General features: G+C 38.8%; 1 protein-coding gene across 1 annotated transcript; it reads right to left on the bottom strand.

Annotated features, from left to right (window-relative positions):
• Positions 1–963: 963 nt before the first annotated feature.
• On the bottom strand, positions 964–11,756 carry LOC109076976 (prosaposin receptor GPR37-like). Its single transcript, XM_019092626.2, has 2 exons — positions 10,167–11,756; positions 964–2,602 (listed from the first exon to the last, which is right to left on the bottom strand). The coding sequence occupies exons 1-2, from the start codon at positions 11,172–11,174 to the stop codon at positions 1,772–1,774; spliced, it is 1,839 nt and encodes a 612-aa protein (XP_018948171.1). The 5' UTR covers positions 11,175–11,756; the 3' UTR covers positions 964–1,771.
• Positions 11,757–24,339: the final 12,583 nt, after the last annotated feature.

Raw genomic sequence — 24,339 nt, 5'->3', positions numbered from 1 at the left:
AACATTGGAAATCTTTGTTGGAGACTTTAGTCAAGCAAAATCCTCTGTTTGCATTCAGAATCATCTTTCTGAACGCACAAAAGCTGGTTTATGATTAGCACACATTACAAAAGAAATGCACGCAACCACACAGGCACTTTCATATATCAGTTTGCTGTTCTTCTAGCAAACGTGTTGTGTTTATTAAAGAGACATTTTGTTTCGGTTATATAAAAACGTTTAGAAACCGTTAACTAGAAGGAGCATCGTGTGGGTGTTGACAGGTATAAGACACATACAGATGCTCTACAGAGTTCAAGAACGATTCACAAGAATCACCTTCATCAAGAGAAAGGTCACGGCACGCAACACACAGCCATTTAGAAACATTAGAGAAATGTTACTTTCAAGAAATGCAGAAACACACCGTGCGACAGTAACACCAGGTCTACACTGGACACGATCGACACGATAAAACACTAGACAGATTCCTTTAATCAAGCGATATGATGTAACTTTAGTTCAGCCGTTCTTTATTTTCAGTGTTATCATGATCATTTAAATCTGTAAAAGCACAGAAAAGTCAGGGAAATTAATAAAACATGGAAGTAATGGGAAATCACTAAAAATTCAATATCGAACAATTATTTCTAGTTATTTTTGACAATAATCCATTGCCAGGCAAAAAATAAAAAAATAAATCAATTAAAATGCTTCTGTATTAGATTTTTTTTTTATTTTTAATTTTTTTTAACAACAACAAATATGAATCTCATTCAGTCATAGCAGATTTAAATCATGTTTGGCAGTTACTTGAAAAAACAAACAAATACAATACTGAAAAAAAAACTATGTAAAAATAACCTATGTAAAGTCCATAACTTTTATTTTATATTTTATGATAGTAAAGATTAAATTAAATGACAGCTAAATTGCATTAAATTAAAAAATTGATTGAATGAAATAAATAAAAAATTGCATTAAATGAAAATATATATATAAAAATTAAGAAAAAAATAATTACAAATTAAGAAAAACTTGGAAAAATTTATATTAAAATATTTCAAAATGATTACAAATTCCTTAAAATATATCTGAAAAATAGTTGCAATTCATTCTGTCAAAAGATGTGGGAAGCCTGTATATTCCCTTTCTGTCTTAATATCAAATATGCTTATATTTTTGCTGTGAATTTCATTCATTTTTTATTTATATAAGTTTTGGCAGTTACTTGAAATAAAAAAAATAAAACCCATGTAAAGTAAATTATTTGCTCAAAGTAAAAGTTAAAGTAAAAAGTTAATAAACTAAAAGCAGTAAAATATTTAAAATTACATTTAAATAATAATAATAATAAAAATTTATTTTACATTCACATTTAGCCTACCCTCAAACATACATGCGACTAGTCTGTGATTAGTGAGCATCTTAAGTCGATCAACACTTCCAGACTCAATATGAAGCGGAGTGACTCAGTTTCGATTGCCTCCAGTGTAGACGCGATGCAAGTGCAGAAACAGAGTGAAGAGAAAGCTAAAGTGTTTGGCAGTGCAAAAAAAAAAAAAGCAAAATTAAAGCAGTCACTAGTTCAGTGTATACTTATATATATATTTATATATATATTAAGGACAATTATACAAAAAAAAAGTACTTACATAACTTTCAGTCTACATTACCTTCTTTAAAAGAGCAACACACCGGTTGTGGTCAAAGTATTTACACAGTAAGACAAAAGCATGTGCTTGTACAGTACAGTACAGTACAGTAGGCACTGGAATCCCCACACATTCACTCAGCAGTGTGATCCAGTCGCCGTGTAGTTGGACATTTCCCGGCGTATAGTGCTGAATGGCGACAGCTCCAGTTCCGTTGTGCACTCGTGCTCGTTGTCGTCGCTGGCTGTGGCCGAGGAGTGAGCAGCGATCCCGCAGGTGTCTGCGCAGCAGCAGCAGCAGCACTCCAGAAAGGCACGGCCGAAGGGTCTGCAGAGGCACAGCAGCAGCACCGGCGTGATGGCTGCGCGCAGGAACAGCAGCAGCTGACTGAGCAGATGCAACAGTGCCATGGTGCTCTGCGGGACCCCGGCCGCCATGTACGCCGAAACCATGTTGCATACGTTCTCGGGAACCACGCACGCACCGTAGACGATCGCCAGCGCCACCACGGTGCAGTTCATTTGGCTTTCCAGTCGGATTTGCTTCTTGTTGCCTCTGGCACAGCCGCGTTCGGCACGACGGATTCGCCTTGCGGTGGCCACCGAGCTGCCGATGGTGAAGAGTGTCGGCAGGCAGAAGTAGCAGCCGAAGCACCACCAGAGACGCGCGCCTTCGTAGGTCAGGCCCAGGACATACAGCGTGTCAGGGAGGGACGTGGAGATGCGGATCAGGCAACGTTCGGATACCAGCTCGTCCACTGCGCCCTCACCGTTTTCTGACACCAGCTGGCGGATCAGGAGCTCGGGGAGGGCAAGGAGCAAGGCGCCGATCCAGATGACGGCCAGCTTGGCGGCGGTGGAGGTGCAGTTCTCGATCATCTCGTAGTACATCTGCACGTTGGTCGCGGCGCGGAAACGGTCAATGCAGAGCGCGCAGAGGGTGAAGGTGGTCACGCCAAGAGACGCCACCTGGAAAAATACAAACACAAACACTGCTTGGTTATGGATGGCAAAAGTGCTTCACTACCAAACTCATACTGAAAAAAAAAAAAAAAAATAAGATTAAATTTAAAATATGGAGAAAACTGATTTTCAAGCCTGCATAAGTCATGGAAATTCATGATATCTTAAGTAATGCAAAATTCTGAAAAAATTAACATGATTTTCTACATAATAGAATTTCTACAATTTATTTTATATAATATTTCTAGTTATGCACAACTTTTTCCAAATATTTACTGGAAATATCATCAAATAATTCATTCGTCAAAAGGTTTGGGAGCCCTGTATTTTCAACTTCTGCCTGAAATAAAATGTTTTTTAAGAAGAAAATTAAATGTATTTAATATTTTGATATGAATTTCATTAATTTATTACATATTTAAATAACTTCTGCCATCTACTTAAAATAACATAATGTAAAGTCAACTTTTACCACTTTTGTAAAAATGCAACTCTTTGTTGAAAAAATATTAAACTAAATAATTTATAAATAATAAATACAAATACCTTTACAATTAAAGAATAATAAAAAAATAATAAAAAAACCTCATAAAAATTATGGAAGAAAATGTTAAAAAAAAAAAAAAAAAGTTTTACCAATGGACTTTTGTCAAAAATATAAGCAGTACTTTACATTCAATTTGTAATTTAATTAGTTATTTATATAATAATCAAAAATATAAAAGACTACTTTTTTACTTTTTAAAAACTTAATTACAAAATGTACATTTTGGAATTTAATTAGAAAAGTAATGGAAAAAAGGTGTACCAATTTATTATTTTTTTGACAAAAATAGAAGTAGTATTTTAAATTCTATGGATTGTGTTGCAATGGATTTTATACACACACACATCCACAAATCTACATGAGGTAGCATAACCTTAAGTATTTAGTAACCAAGTAGCTAAAGTAGTAACCAAATCTTTAGTATGTGGTTTTCTGTGTAAGAAATGGCATTGAAAACCATGACATTTCTCTGGTATTTTTTATCAGCTGTCAGAATGTTGGTATCATGACAACCCTGTTTGCGATATCTTTGGGAGCTGCGTTATTTGTCAGTAGGTGTCTATTGTAAATGGTGTAAGGCCAGTGGCGTAAACAAACCGCTTGAAAGGAAAGTCTGAATTATATCTGGCATCTCGCTGAACTCAATCCTACAGCTGGAAACCCTCTCCTAATAATCATTCAGCACATAGCAGCAGGTTCACCAAACAAGAAACAAACAGCTCTTGTTTTAACAGACTTTATCTGCTGCATTATTGTGACAGACAGTCAACCTCCTGCAGGCCCAGCAATTAATTCAGCCTGAACAGAGCAGGCCCCAAAACTCTTCCAACGCACCCTTCCCACTGAGAAATGGGACTTTTTGTGTGACTATTGCCATAATAAATTGGGTGAAATGAAAGAGTATTTACAGAGGCGACACAAAAGAAACAATTGCAATGAATGGGAGACAACTGGAGAGCTTCTTGGCCGCGTTCGAGTCGCTGCGTCCCAGTAGATGATACAAACCCAAATGAAAGAGCCTACTAAGTGTTTGTCTTCATTATCATAATTACAGAGCAATCAGCCACATCAGCATCAAGGAGGAGACAATTAGCGGAACGACGCTCGTGCATTGCTGGCTAAATGAAAACTAACCTGCCTCTTTCATCTCTAAAAGCAGATCACTGAGATCCTTCATCATTTTGACAAAAACAGACTGTTCAGAATCCATTATGGACCATTGTGTCCATTAAGACGCTGTAATGGTGCTATATTACTTCCATAGGTGTGAAATGTATCCATCCTGCCCCATTAGACGCTGGGCACGTTGAATGATCATCGGTTTACTGCGTGGATTTGTAGGATGGGAATATTCTCGCTGGACGAGCAGGTCGGGAAAGTGAGGCTTCCAGACTGCAAACAGGGTTTCCTTGTGCATTGTACGGACCCATAAAGTTTCAGAAAGACTGTCATTAAACTAGTTTCGGTCCTCTCTCTGTAAACCTTGCGAGATGATTTGGAGGTTTCACGAAATGGCATTAGTTTGTAAGTTTGATTCATTTCTGTGAATCAGTTCATCAACTCTCCTCTGTGTAGGTTCAGTTAGGTAATTTCACTCTAATGGCAATGAATAGGTTCATTTCATTGCCGTTGAAGTGAAATAACTGAACATAAATATACATAGGAGCCTGATAAAAATGCTCATTTTAGAAGGTGGCAAAATACTGGCTTTTTTCCTCAGCAAAATCAAAAAAAAAAATTAAGTTATAAACTATAAATATTCTTTAAGATTACAAATAAAAAAATGAATAAAATGCATATATATTGAGAAATACATTAAATATCTACAAAAGGTGGAAACATATTGGCTTTTTACAGGCTTCATAAATAAATAAATAAAAAGCAAAAGGAATCTGACCAGGTGCAATCAAGCAAATCAATGTGTAAACAATAAATATATGTATAAATGAAGAATTATCACAAATGTTAACAGGTAGAATACTCCTGAATGACCAAGAACGACAAAGGGAGAACAAGACTGCAAGCAAATGTACATGGAGTCAAGACCACAGGCTGTGATTCATGCAATCATGTGGTTTGAAGCTCACGTTCTGCCTTCCTTTCACAGTAATCCAATCTAGGGTCTCTCTGGTCTCCACACACCTCACACTCTGGCAAACAGTCTCAGTCTGGTCTGACATTCACATGTGTTTGGAGGCATTTTCTAGCTTACAGGTTTCCTAGCAGCAGGTGATGATAGAGTTGGCTGCAATGGTCTTTACTAACAGCTCATTAGTTCTCTGATTAAGAGGCTCTTCAGAACGATGAAGGTGCTGGTTATTAATCTGGTTTAACGGCTGCTTTTAGACAAGGTGTCTGCAGGCCATTGTTGGGCTACCGGCCAGCAGGGACGGCAATAATTCTTACTTATTGACAAATGAGATGCACTGAGGCATGAGTGAGCTAGAAGCAAAAGCTATTACACGAAGATTGTTATATATTATGACCACAGAATGAAACAAATACATATTCAGCTACATAAATTCAGAGCATTAGAATGGGAGTTAACAGCCTGGATCAAAAACACAAACACAAAGTGGATTAATAATAGAAAAGAAAGCCAACAAAAACCTGTTACGAATCCAAACAATAATATTAAATAAAATGAAATGCCTCTGACCCTACAAGCAGTTTGAATAAAAAAATAAATTAAGTAAAAATAAAATTAAATAAAATACCCACATCCCTACAAAGGGCAAGCGATTTGAAGAGTGAATGGAAACAATCAAATCAAACACAAAATGAAACCATACCGAAACAAAATAAAAACAAAACACGACAACTTAAAGCAGAACAAAACAATCTGAAACAAAACAAAACAAAACAAAAATAAATAAATAAATAACTTTTGTGACCTCAAGACAATCGGTTTGAAAAATGGATAAAATAAAGTAAAATAAAATATAAAATAAAATACAATCACAAAGTGAGTAACTAATAGAATATATAGCCAACAAAAACCTGTAAAGAATCCAAACAATAAAATTAAATAAAATACAATAAATAAAGTACAAACAGTTTGGAGAATGGATGGAAAATGTAAATAAAATAAAATAAAATAAAATAAAATAAAATAAAATAAAATAAAATAAAATAAAATAAAATAAAATAAAATAAAAAGCAGTTTGGAAAATGGAAATACAATCAAATAAAATAATCTGGAAATATTTTAAGTGGTGTTTGCTAGATCAAAACTCACCACTGTGATGCTAAGGTTTCAGTACCTAAAATGTTCTGAATGTTTTCATTTGTTGCTATGACACTGGTAGGAAGCCGAAAGCTGACAGCTGTCAGATACGCCTCTGCAGCATGTTTGCTCAAACGAAACAAGGCCTTCCTACAAATCTGTGTGTTGTGACTGATGCAATATCCAAAAACCTAAAGGCCAGTCAAAACACAAGTCGAGTTAAAACACTGGCACCGACACCGACAAGATTCGCTTGACCTACCACAGCGAGAAATGTCAGACCTCTGATCAAACAAACCCAATAATCAGACAAGTTCAACTGGCGTTCGCTGAACTTGTCTGCAGTGGAGCAAAACTCAACAATATACTTCTCCACCCTTGAGCAGCAGCTCTCTGCAGGAGACAACCAGTGAAGGGACGTCAAATGTGAAAAGTGTCAGGTCTGAACAAAAGCAGCAACAAGACCCTCTCCCAGAATGCAGTCTGACTCCCAGCTCACATGAACTATCACGCACCAGCATGCATGTGTGTGTGAGGAATAGAGCCAGAGGCGTTTCCTCCCTGTGGAGCACTTTGCCCTCAGGACTGGCTTTACTCACCATGCACTTAGCTTGCATGCAGTCACTGGCAATCAGCATTCATAGCTACGCTGCAGCCGGAGGGACGAGCACATGCACGCATGCACAGTGGCTCATTTTCATTCAGCCTCACCTTTGTCAGGCTGAGCCTCCTGGCCCTCTCTGCCTGTCCCATACAATCACAGCAGGCACGCTGTGTGCCACCAGGATGCCTCATTTGCACGGCTCTCCCTCCAAAACTCAGTTTAAACACCCCTTCACACCCATCACACTCACAAAAGCAATCACAGTCTGCTTCTCTAAGGCAAATGGATGGGTGAATTTCACCAAAGCCTCTTCAAGGAAAGTCAGTTCAGTCAGTGGCCATCTTGGTAACGCCCCAGGCAGCTATTTTGTGTGTAAAGAAGCACAGCTCATATCTGCTTGAATGGAGGAAGGCTGAAGTCTAGACTCTCAGAAATAAAAGGTACAAAAGCTGCCACTGGGACCGTACCCTTTGAAAAAGGTACTAATATGTACCACTAGGATACTAATATGTATCTTTAAGGTACTTGCATGCACATTTTAGGGGTTAATAAGGTACAAAGGTGCACCTTTTTAGAAGGCACCAACCCAGCGACAGCTTTTGTACCATTTTGTCTGAGATTGTATGAAACTGTTTGTCCAGTTTGCATTATAGCAAGGGCAGCAATACTTGCAATACATTTGGTATAATAAATTGTGCAAAGACTGATGACACATTGTGCTTTACAATTTCATTTGTTGTTCTACAAGCTGAAGTCTGAGTGATACCTCACCCTAAATTCAAAAGAAATAAAGAAATTATATTTTGTAAATGAAGTAAATGAAGCCTGTTTTAAGGAACATTGAAGGGAGAGTTGAAAATATGAACACAAAATAAGATATTTTGAAGAATATGGGTAACCAAACATTTGATGGTATTATTTGATAGTATTTTTTTCCATACTATGGAAGTCAATGGGTAACGTTTGGTTAAATAAATGCATTTATAATTGAATGAATAAATAAAAAAAATCATTAATGTACAAATGACTGTATAACAGTAACAAAATATCTAATAAGAATAAATAAAAATAGAATAAAAAAAATCTGGACAAAAATCTTGGGGAAATGCTTAATTTTCATGTAAAATATTTTGCAATGCAATGCAAGGCAATAAATAAAAAAACACTTAGAAAAAGGTTTGAAGCATTTAACTTCATGCAGAATAGAATATCTTCTCCCCTCTTTGATTTTAGGGTGAAATATGATCTGAATGTGTTTTTGTGAGGAGTCCACAGTTATTTAACACTAAAGAAGTGTGGTGTTTGGATGATGTAAAGTGAGCTGAAACTGGGTGTGGTGAGGAGATCAGGATGGCAGCGGGCTGCAGATTTCACATCAAATAAGCGCTTATGGTTGCACCATAGAGTATGTGACGGGAGTGGGGCGGAGGTCAGAGCAGACTGTCAGTGCAGGTGTCCTGAGGGCAGGGTGGATGATCTTTTGCATGCAGGGAGCACTGACGTCTCTTGGAACGAGACCGAATTACCCATGATGCCATGGTTTCAATAACTCACCCTCAAGAAACGCAAACCTTAACACTGCTAAACTTAATTGTGCATGAAAAACTAGATCATTGCAATGTAAAAGAACACAAAAGATGATATCTTAAAGAAGGCTGGGGTCCAAACAACACTGGTTTTCATTGTGAAAAAACAACAAAAAAACATATAGGCCTAAGGCCCCATTTACACTAATGCGTTTTCATTTTAAAATGGCATTTTAGAATGAAAATGATCCTTGTCTACACTAGCGTTTCTGCTGCGTTTCAGAAACCATCTCCGTCTACACTACACAACTGAAAACGCATGTCACATGACCATTCATGCAGGTACAAGATGTAGATTCCCTATTATTTAAATGGCGGATGCGTCTAAGTGATTGGAGCGGTCAAATGGGGATTGAGCATGATGTTATTGTTTACACGGTCGTCAAGGATACGCAGAGCGAATGTGGGCAGCCAACCCGTCGTTTTCAGAAGTCTCTGTTTTGGTCCGTTTACACTGAAACACAATCCCAGAGTAAAACGGGGTTTGCAGTGTTTTCAAAAGTCTCCGTTTTTGAGGGTTGAAGACGCCAGGGTATTTTGAGGGTTTAGGGTTGGGGGAAGTGTTATGGGTTTTATGTAGCAAAAGTTATGGTGTTTTAAGGGGAATAACCGTTTGTTTTATTGGGTTGCATTTCACTAGCTAGGACCATGCCACAAACAAGCTATGAAACTGTTAGTTGAACAGAGAGTTGGGGAAGAGTAAAAAGAGGATGAAGGGGTCGAGGGAATGTGATGAGGTTCAGGTTGATCAGGGCATCTAGAATTGATGGCTCAGAGAGACTCAGGGTGGGGGTACCGTCTCTAGCATATATTTAGGCCAGACAATTAGGACCCCCGATACAACCTGATAGAAAGATAATGTGGGATAAGGTTGGCTAAATGGATGAGAAAGGGAGGGAAGGATGGGTTCGAGAGAACGAGACTAGCAGTATGGTATGAGATGGCCCGATATATATGGAGGTTTAGGAAGTCAGGTGATTGTTTGGGGCGTGCCCCTGCTCCTGAACGTCTGTTAACCAATTAAATCCATTTGAATGGAATTTTCACCACAATAAACAGATTCATATTGATTCCAAGCAATTTGCACAAATGCATTTTGAAAATATGATTATTAAAATCAAATCAAATAGATGCAAATTGTTAATAATAAACCAAACCATGATTTTTTTGAGTGCAGAAATCTAACTGGTGTCATTTATATATGACTGATATTAAGTTTATTGGTTTTATGTTAAAGCTGTGCAATCCAAATTTTGATATGAGAGTTGATTTTTTATTTATTTATTTATTTATTTATTTATTATAATATTTGGCCATCTAAATCTTAAATTTGGGCCTAAACATTTTTTTTTTTTTTTTTTTTTTTTTTGTGGAATTTTTAATTATATTTTTTTTAGTACAAAATAAATAAAGTCAAATTTGGGCGACAATATGAGGGCGACGAATTTTTATTTTTTGGGGTGAAAAAGTGCCAAAATGTAAATTTGTTAGTGGTTTACTCTATTAAAGCTAAAATGTCATTATTAAAAGCAATGATTTGTTCCCATCCCACATAATACGCAAATGAACATTTAAAACCTGTTATGAATGAACATGGAATCCATTACCTCAATATACGGTACGACTTTACAGGTGAAGTGGCCCAGCAGCCAGGTCTTTGTAAGTTCGTGAAACACCACGAGTGGCAGGCACAACAAGAGCAGTGCAAAGTCCCAAATGGCCAGGTTGGCCAGAAGAGCATTTGAAATGCTCCTCATGTAGTAGTTATGGCACACCACACACATTATTGCTATGTTCCCCGTTATTCCCGCAGCGAAAATGAGGACGGAAACGATGGTGATTGCATACGCCCCGTACGTCTCGCTAGTGACGGGGTAGAAAGGATTGGGGAAGAATTCGCTCTCCTCATCCTCGGCGTATGGAGGGGTCATCGGCGTGGCGTCCCATGGGTCGTCTATCGGTTTGGTGTGGAACTCGGCATATCTGGTGAGATCGAATGGGAAATCTGTGGAGGTGAGAGCTAGAGGCTTGGGCATCGGTTCCCACATGGATAAAGAGGATGTCAGGGCGCTATAGTACGTTTCGACTGGTTTCAATGGGGCAGCGCTTTTATTCTGGCCCCTTTTCAAGCTCTTAAACGCTTTCTTGTGGTGTTCCTTTGTGCCTCTTTTGCGTCTATGGTTTCGTTCTCGCTTGCTTGTTGTTATAGAGTTATTGTGTCCACCTACTGTTCCCATGGTAGCAGGCATTTTGCCATTCAACTTTTTCCTTTTATGTCGCCGAGAGCGCTTATGTAGGTTTGTGGCACTCTCCGTGACCGCGTGTGTTCTGTTCGAGAAGAGATGTCTGCATCCATACCGCTTACCTCCGCTCTCCAAAAGCAGCCAGAGATGGGAAGACAAGTTACTGTTGTCTTCTGAAGTCTTTTTGATGTCAAAGGCAGGTGTACCTGCGGCTCGATGCCTCGCAGGGTGTGTGGCACTGGGTTTGGCATCACGAAGGCTCCTAAGAGTGACTGGTTCTTTGGTGTGTGCATTACGGTTTTCTCCGTGCAACAAAACATGTGGACAACCTGCAATGAAAAAGATCGTTCTTAAAAGCAGCAGCATCTGCATCTTCACCGAGTCAGTGTGCTGAAGATGTTAGAAAAACACTCTCGTGAGGTGCATCGCAAGGAACACACGCTGTTTTCCCAGATTCACATTGTTAGAAGGAAAAGTTCACACGCGAACGATCAGTAAAGGCTAAGTAGATCCATGCAAATGACTTTTCCTGTTACATTCACTCCGGTGATGTGCGGCAAATAAAAACCACCTCCTCTAGATTCTTTGCGTTCCTCGTCTTAAAGTGCCAGAAAGACGAGACTGCCTCCAAACGACATCATTTGCGTTTCTGCTTGTGCATCCCAGCCAGCTGCAGGAGTCGGTCGCATCTCGTGTTCTGTTGGGCGCGGCAACCTGGAGTCGTCCTGCGCCTCTGCTGTGCGTGGAGAAGCGGAGTCCGGTGGCGATGCTGCTGCTGCTGCTGAGAGTGAGGAGCGGATGAAGAAAATGGACGGATTCTCTCCTGGCGGATAACCTTGTTCTGTCAAGCCGGATCCATCAGCATCAGCCCCTTGGACCACCGCAGCTGGAGGCGACCCCGCCCCACCCGTGCGTAGTACATTCATTACCATGCGTAATTACGCATGTCAACAGAATCATAATCCGATCAGTCTTGAGAGTAACACGGGCTTATACGAGTTCAGTTACATCTGTGTGTCACAGTAACATGCAGCAAAAGTGCAGCTGCAAAGTAATTCACAATGCGCCGTTATTACGAGACACAAGCTACAATAATAAATCAGCGGGAAATATTACATTTATGGTTTTCATAGTTTATATGATACATTTGCAGATTATGGTACATGCAAACAACAAAAAATCATTGTAAATAAATCTATCAATTATTAAAATTAATTACTAGACAAGCTACTATAACAAACAAATACTAGTTATCATTTATATAGTATATACGTTATATTTGCAGATTCTACACTTGCATTGCACATGCAACAATAACAATCCTTGTAAATAAATGTATAAAACAAGTGATCATTAATATATTCATTAGGAGTCACTGCTTTTTCTATACGAGTCTATACCTTATATTTGCAGATTCTACACATGCTATGAACATGCAAACAGTAATAACAATATAAAACGTGAATCATGATATTTACAGTTTGCACTGTACATACATGCATATATACACACACCATATGTAGTAAAAATAATTAATACATTTGAATGCTGGCAATACTTGTTGTGATCTTTGTAATGTAGTGCAAGGACAATCAGACATCTATGTGTGCAGCCAAAAAAGTCCAAATGCTTTTTGGGGCACTGCATCTGTTACTTTCAGTTCTGAAAGCTCTTTAACGCATTGGTATGTCAAACAGGTTTCTCTGCCTGTGGCAATGTCACAACAGAGCAAAGTACTCTGAGCGGAAGGGCAAGAACTGACTTGCTTAAGGTTTGTTTCCTGCTGGACAGAAACTTGGGTTTAAAGGAGTACATTCGCAAACAGCCAACAGCCTTTCATTTGTGGAAACACTCTCTATTTAGCATCAGACATGCTTTAGTTTCTTTGTTCCACCAGGTCCAGAGTTTCACCTCTAAGTCCTGCTGGTCAATGGAAGCCTAGGCCAGGTGCAGAACACAAGCTACTGAAGTTGGCACAGCCTTGGCGAGTACTGATACTCTGTTGCCAAATCTAAGCATGGGGTTCAAAACGTTAAATAACAGAGTGAGCCGCAAGGTCAGATACTTGACAAAAACCGAAAACTGATTGAAATTTTTTGGCGAATGGAATGAATGGAATCAACAAAATGATTTGTGCAACATGATGAACAAGATGTTCTAGATGATTTTATTTGTGAATAGTGTTTATTCACACTTGATCTCTTAAAATATTGAATAAAACATTTTCTCCATTTATTTGCACCTTCTTCTTTTAATACCTTAATGGAACAGCTGCAACATTTTTTTTTTCCTAATCAGAAATGCCAGAAAAAGACTTTCAAAAAAGATACACGTTATGCAAAGCAAAAATCTTGTATGTAAACATGTTAGGGCACGTCCAAATGCAACAATTTTAAATGTTGTTTCAAGCATATACATTTTCACCAAATTTAGATGAAAACTAAACACAAAATACATTTACTTTCAAGATATTTTAAAAAAAGCTTTTATATGTTATGCAATATTGTGTTTGGACTGCTTGCTTGGATCATTATGAGAAAACAAGACAAAAAACTGATTTTGAATGATTTTTGGTTACACCCGTATATGTTAAGAATGCTTGTTTTTACGAGGGTGATTTAACTATCCAAATCTAAGGATATTACAGACTCAAAAAGCATTACAAACACAGATGTTCATATCACTAAGCAACTGGGTGGGTAATTTGAGTGGGATATATTTTACAGCAATCCAAAGCACCACCTGGGGGTGTAAAACGGTATTGCATAAACACGAAAATAAAATGCGGTGTGAGAACAGACAAGACACATGCCTGCACTCACCCTAAAAACACACTTATAGAGTGCAAGACAGGTGTACTGCATGTCTAGTACGGTGTGAACCTACTTAATGCAGTATAAAGGGTACTGAAGTGTGACTCTGAGGGAATGAAGCTCGAATTACCCAGCAACAGTGCATTACTGTGATCAATCACCTGCTGTCCACATGAGCGCCAGATGATGAATGACTCATGTCTCCGAACAGGCACCAGCAATATCTCACTGCTACTGTACATGCACAATATCACAGATAAGAGTTGGCATCAATCAATCAATCTATCAATTAATCAATCACACAGGCACAGTTTATCTGAAAATGAAGCTCCGTCATCATTTACACTCCCTCATGTCGCTCTAAACCTTTATGAATTTTTCTTTCTTTGGAACACAGAAGTCTGCCAAACCATCCAGGTTTCTGTTTTTCCATATGGAAACAACTAATTGTTTTTGGATTAAATAAGTTCCTCAGCAAGGCCTCATACTCATAACAGCATCACAATACTAATAGCCTAAACCCGATGCCACATGACCACTCAAACTGGGTCAGTAGAGGTCTGAGTAAAAGCCATTCAATTCTCCACACAATAGGACAGAAACATCGTATCACTTAGAAAAGTGGCGTGATGACAGCAGTTAGTGGTGAGTGCAGCGGGGAGCGAATGGAAGAGGACTGTCAGTAATGGCCTCTCAGATTGCTCTGGATGACTCAGACACACTCAGATCCTCCTTTCCACGAATGCACCGACTGAACCAAGCGACAAATGTGTCTCTGAAAGCAAAACAATATTAAAACAATAATGCAATCTTTAAGTACCAAACCCCCCCCCCCCCAAAAAAAAAACAACAACAAAAAAATGATAATAAAATAACAATAAATGAAAAAAATGCTAGTATAAAAGTGCTAGTATATTATTGTCTGATCAGTAACACTACTAAAAATAAAGGCTCTTTATTGGGATTGATGGTTCCATGAAGAACCTTCAACACACATGGAACCCTTCCATTAAACAAAGGGTTCTTTTAGGAACCAAAAATGGTTCTTAGGTCTAAGGCATTGGAGCAAAAACCCACTTTTGGAAGCTTTACAGTATATAACAAAGGTTCCATGGATGATGAAAGATCTTCTTGGAACAACAAAATAAACTTTATTTTAAAAGTGAAAGGTTCTTCATGTCAGAAAAAGGTTCTTTAGATTTTTAAATTGTTCTTCACAATAATAATAATAATAATAATAGAATAAAAAATAAAAAAAATCGATCGCATCACGAAAACCCTTTTTAAAAACCTTTATGTTCAATAGTGTAGTGTTTTTTGGGGGGTATGAAAGTAATTGTATAGTATGCAATAACCACTAACTAGTAAAATAGTGACATTCTGTTGAGCTTTGAAAATGCTTTATATAGCAGACTAATAACAGACCTCTTAGACTGCAGAAAATACATCTGAGGTTTGTGTCACAGTGCAGCAGTGGCAAAAACTCAATCAATGTGTGCTGGTGAAAACGTACGTGGGGATCAATCTGTCATCACTGCAAACCCTTCGCTTTCTGACATGCACACTCTTCTGTGTATAACCCGGCTGTCTGGTCTCCACTGCTTCCTCAAGGGCAATTCCTTTCACATCTGACACACTTGCACATATTGACAGCTGACGAAAGGAAAGAGAAACATACTTCCTTTTACTCAAATAAGCACACAACCTCGTTCCAAAAACCATTTGGAGCGCAGCCGAGAACTCGGTACCAGATGACAGGAAAAAAGAGCTATTGTTCTTCATTCAAACGCTGACTGCTAAAACAAATCTGAAATCTTGTCTAAGCAACCACAACTCATGCTAAGCATCCCACAACCTGCATCAGGTTTTCCAGAATGGATTCACCACTATTCACTTCTTTGGAAAAGGGCAACATGAACGTTCTTCCTAATGTCCCATTTTGTCTTACAAGGAAGAAAGTAAGTCCTGCCGGTCTGTAATGAAGAAGTAAATGATGACTGAATTTCACATATATTGAGCCTGGTACTATATAAATGTATACGCTGGTTCTGAAAGGGATAATTACCAATCCTTGTGATGATCTTTGCTGTCGCTCTAAATGTGCATGACACAACAGGCTAAGAAAGTATTGAAGTTGTGAGTCAGAGACAGACAGATGGAGAAAGATATATCCCTGCACAGAGACATTTCAAGAAATTACTGTACCCTTTCATCAACTACAGCCAAAACTCACAGTCTGCAACCTGTGTGCTAAAGTATAGGTGGACAAGCCTCCGAGTCCAACTCTTTTACAGCTGTGACAGAGGTTATGCCACATGACTCACGTAAAACCAGGCTTGCTTCTGGTCTTGTAATACAGCTGCTTCACTGCCCTGTAAAATAAAATCATTTACAGTAAAACATAAGTGCAGGCATGCCAGAACCACCATGGGAGACATGATAACTTAATTATTATCGAAAGTGGCCTTCTCTGCAACTTCAGAAAGAAACCGTAATCAGTTAGCATACATTACTCTAAAAATGCAAAACATATTGATATTAACTTGACAATATGAAGTGCATTATAAAACACACATGCACGTAACCAATAACAAAAAAAAAAAAAAAGAAACAACATAACTTTAAATACATATATGTTAGCTAATATTATGGTAATGGCATTCATACTTGCACAAAACAATATAGTGTTAGGAATGTACATGAATTGCCTTAAGCTTAATTTAAGATATATATAATAAATTACCATAAATGGTGCACTCCAAGTATATAAAAACATAAGATTTCTAAGATTTTTCTGAGATTTTTTCTTTTTAATGTGCTTTTTTAATAGTCTCCTATATTTAGTTTCAGTAATTTCATTTTAATTGCAATGAGAAGGTTATTAATCAGTTATTGGATGCCTTATTTTCATAAATATCTCATGTTATTTTCATAGAACCTTCCTCAAGAGAACATGTATTTTTTAACTTGGCCACATGATGGAGCTCATTGGTCAATCTTCAAGTTTCATACCTGAAGAGATCTGACACTCTCTTACAAGACTGCAATTTTGTCTTCTAATCTTATCATCTTGGCTGACTATAGGACCCTTATAAAAGGAGAAAAAAAACAGCATTACACTTAACATCGTCTCTATTACAGGGCTAAAATCGCAGACTGAAGCCGAGCCAGGGAGCGAGAGTGTGTTGGCAGCCATACAGGAGTCCAGCTATCATCAGGTTTGCAGGCTCGACTCAGACAGCGCTGAAGGATGATACACACACTGATACTGAGATGAGCATAGAGGACGACTGGAGCCACCCTAGTCTCCCTCACAAACCAAAACATATCAGCGTTTTCAGCTGCTATAGATCATTTCATCCTTTTGTATGATTAAGACTTATGGTTTCAACACTAACCCCCAGACCAAACATTGATCAGCATTCATTTTCCAAACTGGAATAAATCAGAACCCCCAGTACTCCTGAATGAAGATATAATATATATAATATGTAAGACAAACCCTGAAAAAAAATATTCTGAAATAGTCTGATATTCTGGTCTCTTGAAGTGTTATTATCCAAAAGCTAAATTTCCAAGTGTAAATTGCTTAGAAAAGTAATAGCAATGCATTTGAAGTATCATTCATGTCAGTAGCACAAACAGTGTGGGAAGAGTTACGCATTGAAATGGAATAATTGTGGGATTAATCAAATCCCTTACCATAAGTACCAGAAATATAGTGATGCTTGTCTTCTCAGCATCAAACCACGATGACAAAGTAGATAGGAAGAAAGACCAAGCGGGATCAAAACAAGATATTTACTGAGGATTACTGAAGTAATGAGACCGCAACAAATACACCCCAAACTACCGAAATATTCTCTCTTCAAGGAATAATTCATATCCATACGCTCTTCAGAAGCAGCAAACAGCAAACAATTCATCATCACTGAAGGAAAAATTCATCATGTTTGATAGAAAAATAATAAAAAGAAAACAAAAACAATTCTAAATGAAAACGGTGGTGTATTACAATAGCCTATATGAAATCCAGACACCAGGCGAATGGTTATAGAAATCATAACTCTTTTGCCAGTAAGACTCCCTGTCATATTTCATAAAAGTGGTGCTAGCGATGGTGGTGGTGCTTAGTACAGTTCATTCTGATTCAGTGTGGGGTGAAACTGCTGATTGGAGGGAAAAAGAAAGCCAGAGAGAGAGGAAGTCGCAGAGAATAAGGAAGACGAGATGAGGGGAGATTCACAGTGACACCTGTATCAACTTCAGCAGGGTGTGATGTCAGTAAAGTTTGGCTTTAACTTTCTCAACAACTAATTTTAATGGCCAATTAAACAAATTAAGTTTCCCAGTGCCACGTCATGCATGACCCTTGAGATAGAAACCCTCAAACCTGATGCGACGGCAGCTTTTGCACCGCGGCTCCAAACGAAAGTGTGAGATCAAAAACTCCCTCATTAAAAAGTCTCCTGTCGCCACACCTCTAAGACAACGGATTAGGATCCTGATCCAGTGCAAGAAAAAAGCATGACATAAATATTTAAGCATATTCTTAAGGCTCTGTTTGGATTTATTTTACCCCTAAAAGTTTCATCTGAACCAAAGTGCTTTTGCTTTTAACAAATGAGTCTGGCTGAAGTTTTGTGTGCTCATGCTTCATATACTGTATACTGACTTCTTGAGATAAGACTACATAAATGCTTTATAATTATACAAGAAAATGCATTGTACTTACCATGCAATACCAGCTCCACAATGCTGGGATGGTTGCCAAGGAGTTGCTAGGGGGTTGCTGACCCCCAGTGAAGGCCTTGTCTCCTAGACAGCCATCGGGACAAGACCACAGGAACCAGATGAGTCCTCTGCACAATGTGACTTTGCTGCAGCCTGGAATTGAACTGCTGGTTTCGTCTGGCCAGAGAAGAACTGGCTTCCCAAATGAGCCTGGTTTCTCCCAAGGTTTTTTCTCCATTCTGTCACCGATGGAGTTTTGGTTCCTCTGGCTTATTTAAACTGAACTGAGCAGGATGATGACATCACCCAATTCAATGATGAACTTCCTTTAACTGAAAATGTGTGTTTACTATTGTTATTTTGCATTATCAACACACTATTTTCCTATTTAATACTGTAAAGTGCTTTGACATTATCTGTATTGTTAAAAGCACTATATAAATATAGGTGACTTGATTTGACTGACTGATCCAAGTCGACAAGAAATCCAGCTTCAAGTCTCTGTTCTGGTCTGGAGATATGGTTCTGTAGATAAGTTAAGTAGCTTCTTAAAATAAAATCTTAAGATGTTTATGAGCACAATTATAAAGTTAAACCTACAACTAAACATAAGCAATATCATGCCTTCTAAAGTGCCACTAACTACAGGATTTGATCAACTGGATAACTTGTAATCTTAGGCCTATGTGCCAATCAGCCACAAAGCCCTTCCGGAGGGGCTTATCAGTGAGGATTATGGGATTCGGATTGGACGGGCAATGACCCAAAGCCCTGCTGAGCCCGCAGTGCGTCTGTCCAATTCAACCTCTGGTCTAGAGCTCAGACAGAAGATCGCTTTGTGTAATTCGATATCTCTCTGATAGATTGAATTATGTAATCTAAATTCTGACAAATGTTCCAGACTCCAAACATTTGATCAGCACATTTTCGAGTGTTTGTAAATAATAGAGTTATGGCTTTGTTATCTTTGGCCTGAAAAAAGAGCCATTTGTCACGCCGATCACTGTGGTGGTGTCTTGACTTTTATTACAAGTAGGGTTTTTTAGCTCATGACTCAAGCTGTCAGCAGATGGCACTGTGGCCCAGTGACAGATGCGCAGTCATTACAAGTGTGCGAGAGAGAATGCAATTACAACCACTGGGGGAAACAATTAAGTGGTAGAGGTAGAGCTCTCTACACCGCTGCAGTTTGGGAGAGAGCCCACTTCTGTGCTTCTCAGCTTTAGTGCCCGCAGGCGATGGTAAGGAAGAGGCAGAGACAGAGAGAAAGAGAGAGACCCTCTGGCAGCGCTGCTGTGCTAGCCACTAATAGGCTGCAGCATGCTTCAGTGGGATGGTATTTGATGGCAGCGGTGTGAGGGAATGTGCATGTGTGTATAAAACTGTAGGACATCGACAACAATATAAACAAGATTTTCTTTTTCTTAAGAGAATCTGAGCAGAAAGTCACTGTTACAATACTAGATGACATTGCTGTCCATTGGTGTCTTGGCATGTTCCAATACAGTTGCTAGGGTGTTTATTGATTGTTGCACTGTAGTTGTTATGGTGTTCTTGGTGGGTGCTAGAGCATAGCATTTCTTAAGACTAATTCACACCACACCGACGGTCACCATATTATAGTACATCAATTCTCAATTCCATCAAACACCAAATCCAGATATTCAATTGGTGATAAGTGCCAACCAATAAATCCATTTAGACGAATGTGTCTGTTGCCACTTGTCTGCGTCTGTCAGTGCAGTGTGAATTGGCCTTTTAATTCATTGCTATGTTGTTGCCAAGGTGTTCTGAGTGGTTGGTAACTTAATACTTGGTGGTTGCCTGGATATTGTTAAACAGTTGCTAGAGTGTTCAAAATGTTTTTAACTCATTGTGGTTGCTATGGTGTTCTTGGTAGTTGTGAGGGCATGGCATTTCTTAGGTATTCTAAGTGTATTAACTTCTTGTTGTGCAGTTGTAGGTGTTCCTATACAGTTGCAAAGGTGTTCTGAGTGGTTGTTAACTTGTTACTTGCCTGGATAATGCTAAACAGTTGCTAAAGCATTCAAAGTGTTTTTAACTTGAGGTTGCTATGGTGTTCTTGGTAGTCACTAGGGCATAGATATTCTAAGGTGTTATAAGTGTTTTAATTTGTTGCTACATTGTCCCAAAAGTGTTCTGAGTGGTTGTTAACTTGTTACTTTTACAAAAGTATTTTGAACACTTTCTAGCAACCGTTTAGCAATATCCAGGCAACCATGCCTGGATATTGATGAACGGTTGCTAGAAAGTGTTCAACATACTTTTAACTTGTTATGGTTGCTATGGTGTTCTTGGCAGTTGCTAGGTGTAACAAAGTCGCCACACCTAGGGCATAGGTGTTCGTAGGCATTCTAAATGTTGGAGCTTGTCACTGTGCGGTTGTCAAGGTGTTCCTATAGAGTTGCAAAAGTGTTCTGAGTGATTGTTAACTTGTGGTTGGCTAGGTTTTGCTTAGTCTCAGCCTCAGACGTCACGCCCACGGACTGTTGGCTAAACGTCTGATGCATATGGCACACAAAAGTGGAAACACTTCAGGACTGTCGAAGTCGTCATTGGACTGGTTGAATTCTATATGATTTCCGCGAGATGTGCGTGTTGCGTTCTCTAATGTTCTGTCCGGAAACAAAGATGCTGTGATGCCAAACCCCCTCACGAAAAAAGAAAGCCGCAGTGTTTACAACTGTGACGATGAGTGCTTATCAGGATCAACTAAACACTGGAGTATCAAAAGTATGTGAAATATTTAAAGTTTGCGGCATAGAATCTCTCAAATAAGTCTGTTATTGTGGCGACATTTCCACGCCCCGAAACATGACGCTGAACGAAACGAACTGTGATTGGTTGACATGTCGGTCAAACAGCCACATGGGCAGGCCTTGGCCAAAGAAAGCTGCCATGAATTCTTGACCTTCAGCTGCAGTCTGAAGGTCAGGCTACGCGAGACTAGGTTTTGCTAAGTGTTGTGGTGTTTCTGGCAGTTGCGAGAGCATTGTTTTGTAAGATATTCTAAGAGTTTTAAGTTTGTTGCTATGTGGTTGGTATGTTGTTCTAAATAGTTTGCTATGTGGTATGGGTAATAATTGCTATGTGGTTTCTAAGGAGTTCAAAGTTTTTTTTTAAATTGTTGCTATGTGGTTGCCAAGTTGTTCTGAGTGGATGCTAACTTGTTACTTGGTGGTTTCCTGGATATTGCTAAATGGTTGCTAGAGTATTCAAAATATTTTAACTGTTGTGGTTGCTATGGTGTTCTTTGCAGTTGCTAGGGCATAGCATTTCTTAGGTGTTCTAAATATTTTAACTTGTTGCTGTGATGTTGTCAAGTTGTTCCTATACAGTTTCAAAAGTGTTCTGAGTGGCTAAGTGCTATGGTGTTTTTGGTAGTTACTAGGGCATTGCTATACAGTTTGTAAGATATTTTAAGCTTGTTGCTATGTGGTAGGTATGTTGTTCTTAATATTTGCTAGGGAATTGCTACAGCACGTGGTTTCTAAGGAGTTTTAAGTGTTTTAAATTGTCGCTACATGGTTGCAAAGGTGTTCATAATACTTGACGTTTTTAGGGAGGTGTCCTAGGAGGTTGTAAAGGTACTGATAAGTGGTTGATATATGGTGTTCATCGTGGTTTGTAAGACGTTTGAAGTCTTTTAGCTGGCTGCTGTGTTGTTTTTGGTACTTGTTTGGGAATTGCTATGTGGTTTCTAAGAGACTCAAAGTGTTTTTCGCTTGTTGCTATGCAGTTGCTATGGTGTTTTGTTGCCTGGGCATTGCTTTGAGGTTGCTAAGGTGATTTTAGCTCATTGTAAAAGCATCCTTATACAGTTGCAAAGATGTTCAGGTTGATTAACATACCATGCAGTTGAGTGGTATCATGGTAACGCTATGTGGTTGCTAGGGTGTTCTTAGTAGTTTTGCATTGGTTGTTAGGTTGTTCAGGATGGCTTGCCTCAAAAACATTGTGAGACACTTAAATTAAATACTTGAGGTTAGTGATTTTAACAAACCCTGAACTCAAAGTAAGAGCAACAGTAACAGTGATGCTTAACTTACCAACAAATGTCCAAATGTGTATACGCGACATTCAAGCAAATGAGAGTGTGTGACAGCGAGAGAATGATAAAGACTCATGTTGTGGGTGTGTGTGGGCTGAAGTCGCCACACTGAGCGAGTCTGTCTGGTTGTTAGTGTGTATGGCTAACTGTCCAATATGACAGAGACCACAATGGTGTGTGTGCCACTTCACAGCATCATTAATCTTGTATTGTGAAACCCCCTGCACTTTACTGCGTGCACACAGTGCTACTCACAAATTCATCAACCGTTTCATAACTTACACTATTCTGTCGATAAACAGTAAACAGGATTTGTTTCTTGAGCTAGTTGTAACATGGCAAGATTCCAACGGGGAAAAAGAAGGTATAAGAAATCAACCAATCTAGTTAGCATTAGTGGTTTCCAGTTACCTGTGGTCAGAAGTTCACATGTGCGGTTTACTAAAGACAGCTAGGTCAATTTGTTCTGACCTACTCTTTGACCTGTTTCTATCCTCGAGACACTTTCCAAACCATCACACTTTGTGCAAAGCTTTTAACTTTGGTCTTTGTTAATTTTTGACTTGTAAGAAAGTCTTTCAGCATCTGTTTCAGCTAAGGAGAAAAAAAAACAAACATCAGACCTATGCATTAGATCAACGCAGAGTTTGCACAGGATGAGAAAAATGAGCAGAAACGATGGCCAATAAGTGCAGCCCACAGCATGATTAAACACTGCAGTTACTTGCCATATCCTTGCAATTCCTGTTTATAGTTGTTTGTAAAAAGTCGCTCTGAAAAGGGAACATTAAAGCTTGCAGGCACTGAGCGCCACTGTAACAAATCTATTTGAGTTCAGTGCATTGAGTTCAATTCATTGTGCATTTATGACACTGTTAATAAAGAGATTAGGGTTGGAAAAATGCGGCAAATATGCAGCAATGTGTGTACACTTGTATGAGCATGCATATGAATTATATATTTATACTCATACTGAATTAAACATGCATATATACCTGGTCATATTTCACTCTAAAATAAATAAATAAATATATAAATAAGGTCCCACTTCATATTAGGTGGCCTTAACTACTATGTACTTACATCAAAAAATAAGTACAATGTACTTATTGTGTTCATGTTATATTGCAAAACACTTTTGCTGCTTTTGAGGTGGATTACGGATAAGGTTAGGACATGTTTTCATGAGTCTCCCCTACACGTGGCCCAGTGCATTAACCAAGAGTGACTTAGTCTCAACTCTTTCCTATCAACTCCTTGTAACAGAGACTGACACCAAACACTTGTGCTCGCCTGCAATCATCTAACCCAGCGCACGCACAAAAACACTCCCAGCACAGAGAGTCATTCACACACAGACGCTGACGCACAGCCGCTCCGGAACTGATGTGACCAACTGTGCATTACGGGATATCGAAGGTCCCAAAGTGCGACACAAGTACTTATACTTATCTCTGCAGTGTTCTTTACTCCAAACTACAAAAACAACAGAAATGAATGAAAAGCAGGCGTGTGCTATTGACTGAAGGAATGCGTAGAGTATGCGACAAGGGTGAAAAAAATTAACAGCAAATTTTCTTTTTTTGGGGGGGGCGGGGGGGTGAACTATCCCTTTAAGCCAATCCACCTGTATAGGTTCAGTTTTAATGTATACTTACCACTTATGCATTGATTTGATCCAATTTGATCCACCTTCAGGTTGTGCTTTATACTGCAAACCCCAGATTTAGTTCCAACGTTTCTCTGCATTATGCTAAACTATTAACATATGAATAAAGGTTAATGATTACAGGTGGCTTCCTCTCTGTGGGGAGAGTTTCCTGCACTCTGTTTCTGTGCAGATATTGATGGAGGCGTCAGAGAAAGGGAGTGGGAGAATCTCCCCTCCCGCAGGTGCTGGAGTGTTTGGTGGAGGTGG

The sequence above is a fragment of the Cyprinus carpio genome, chromosome B4 (assembly GCF_018340385.1).
Source record: "Cyprinus carpio isolate SPL01 chromosome B4, ASM1834038v1, whole genome shotgun sequence".
Lineage (NCBI taxonomy): Eukaryota > Metazoa > Chordata > Actinopteri > Cypriniformes > Cyprinidae > Cyprinus > Cyprinus carpio.
This window is presented reverse-complemented; position numbering and strand designations above follow the sequence as displayed.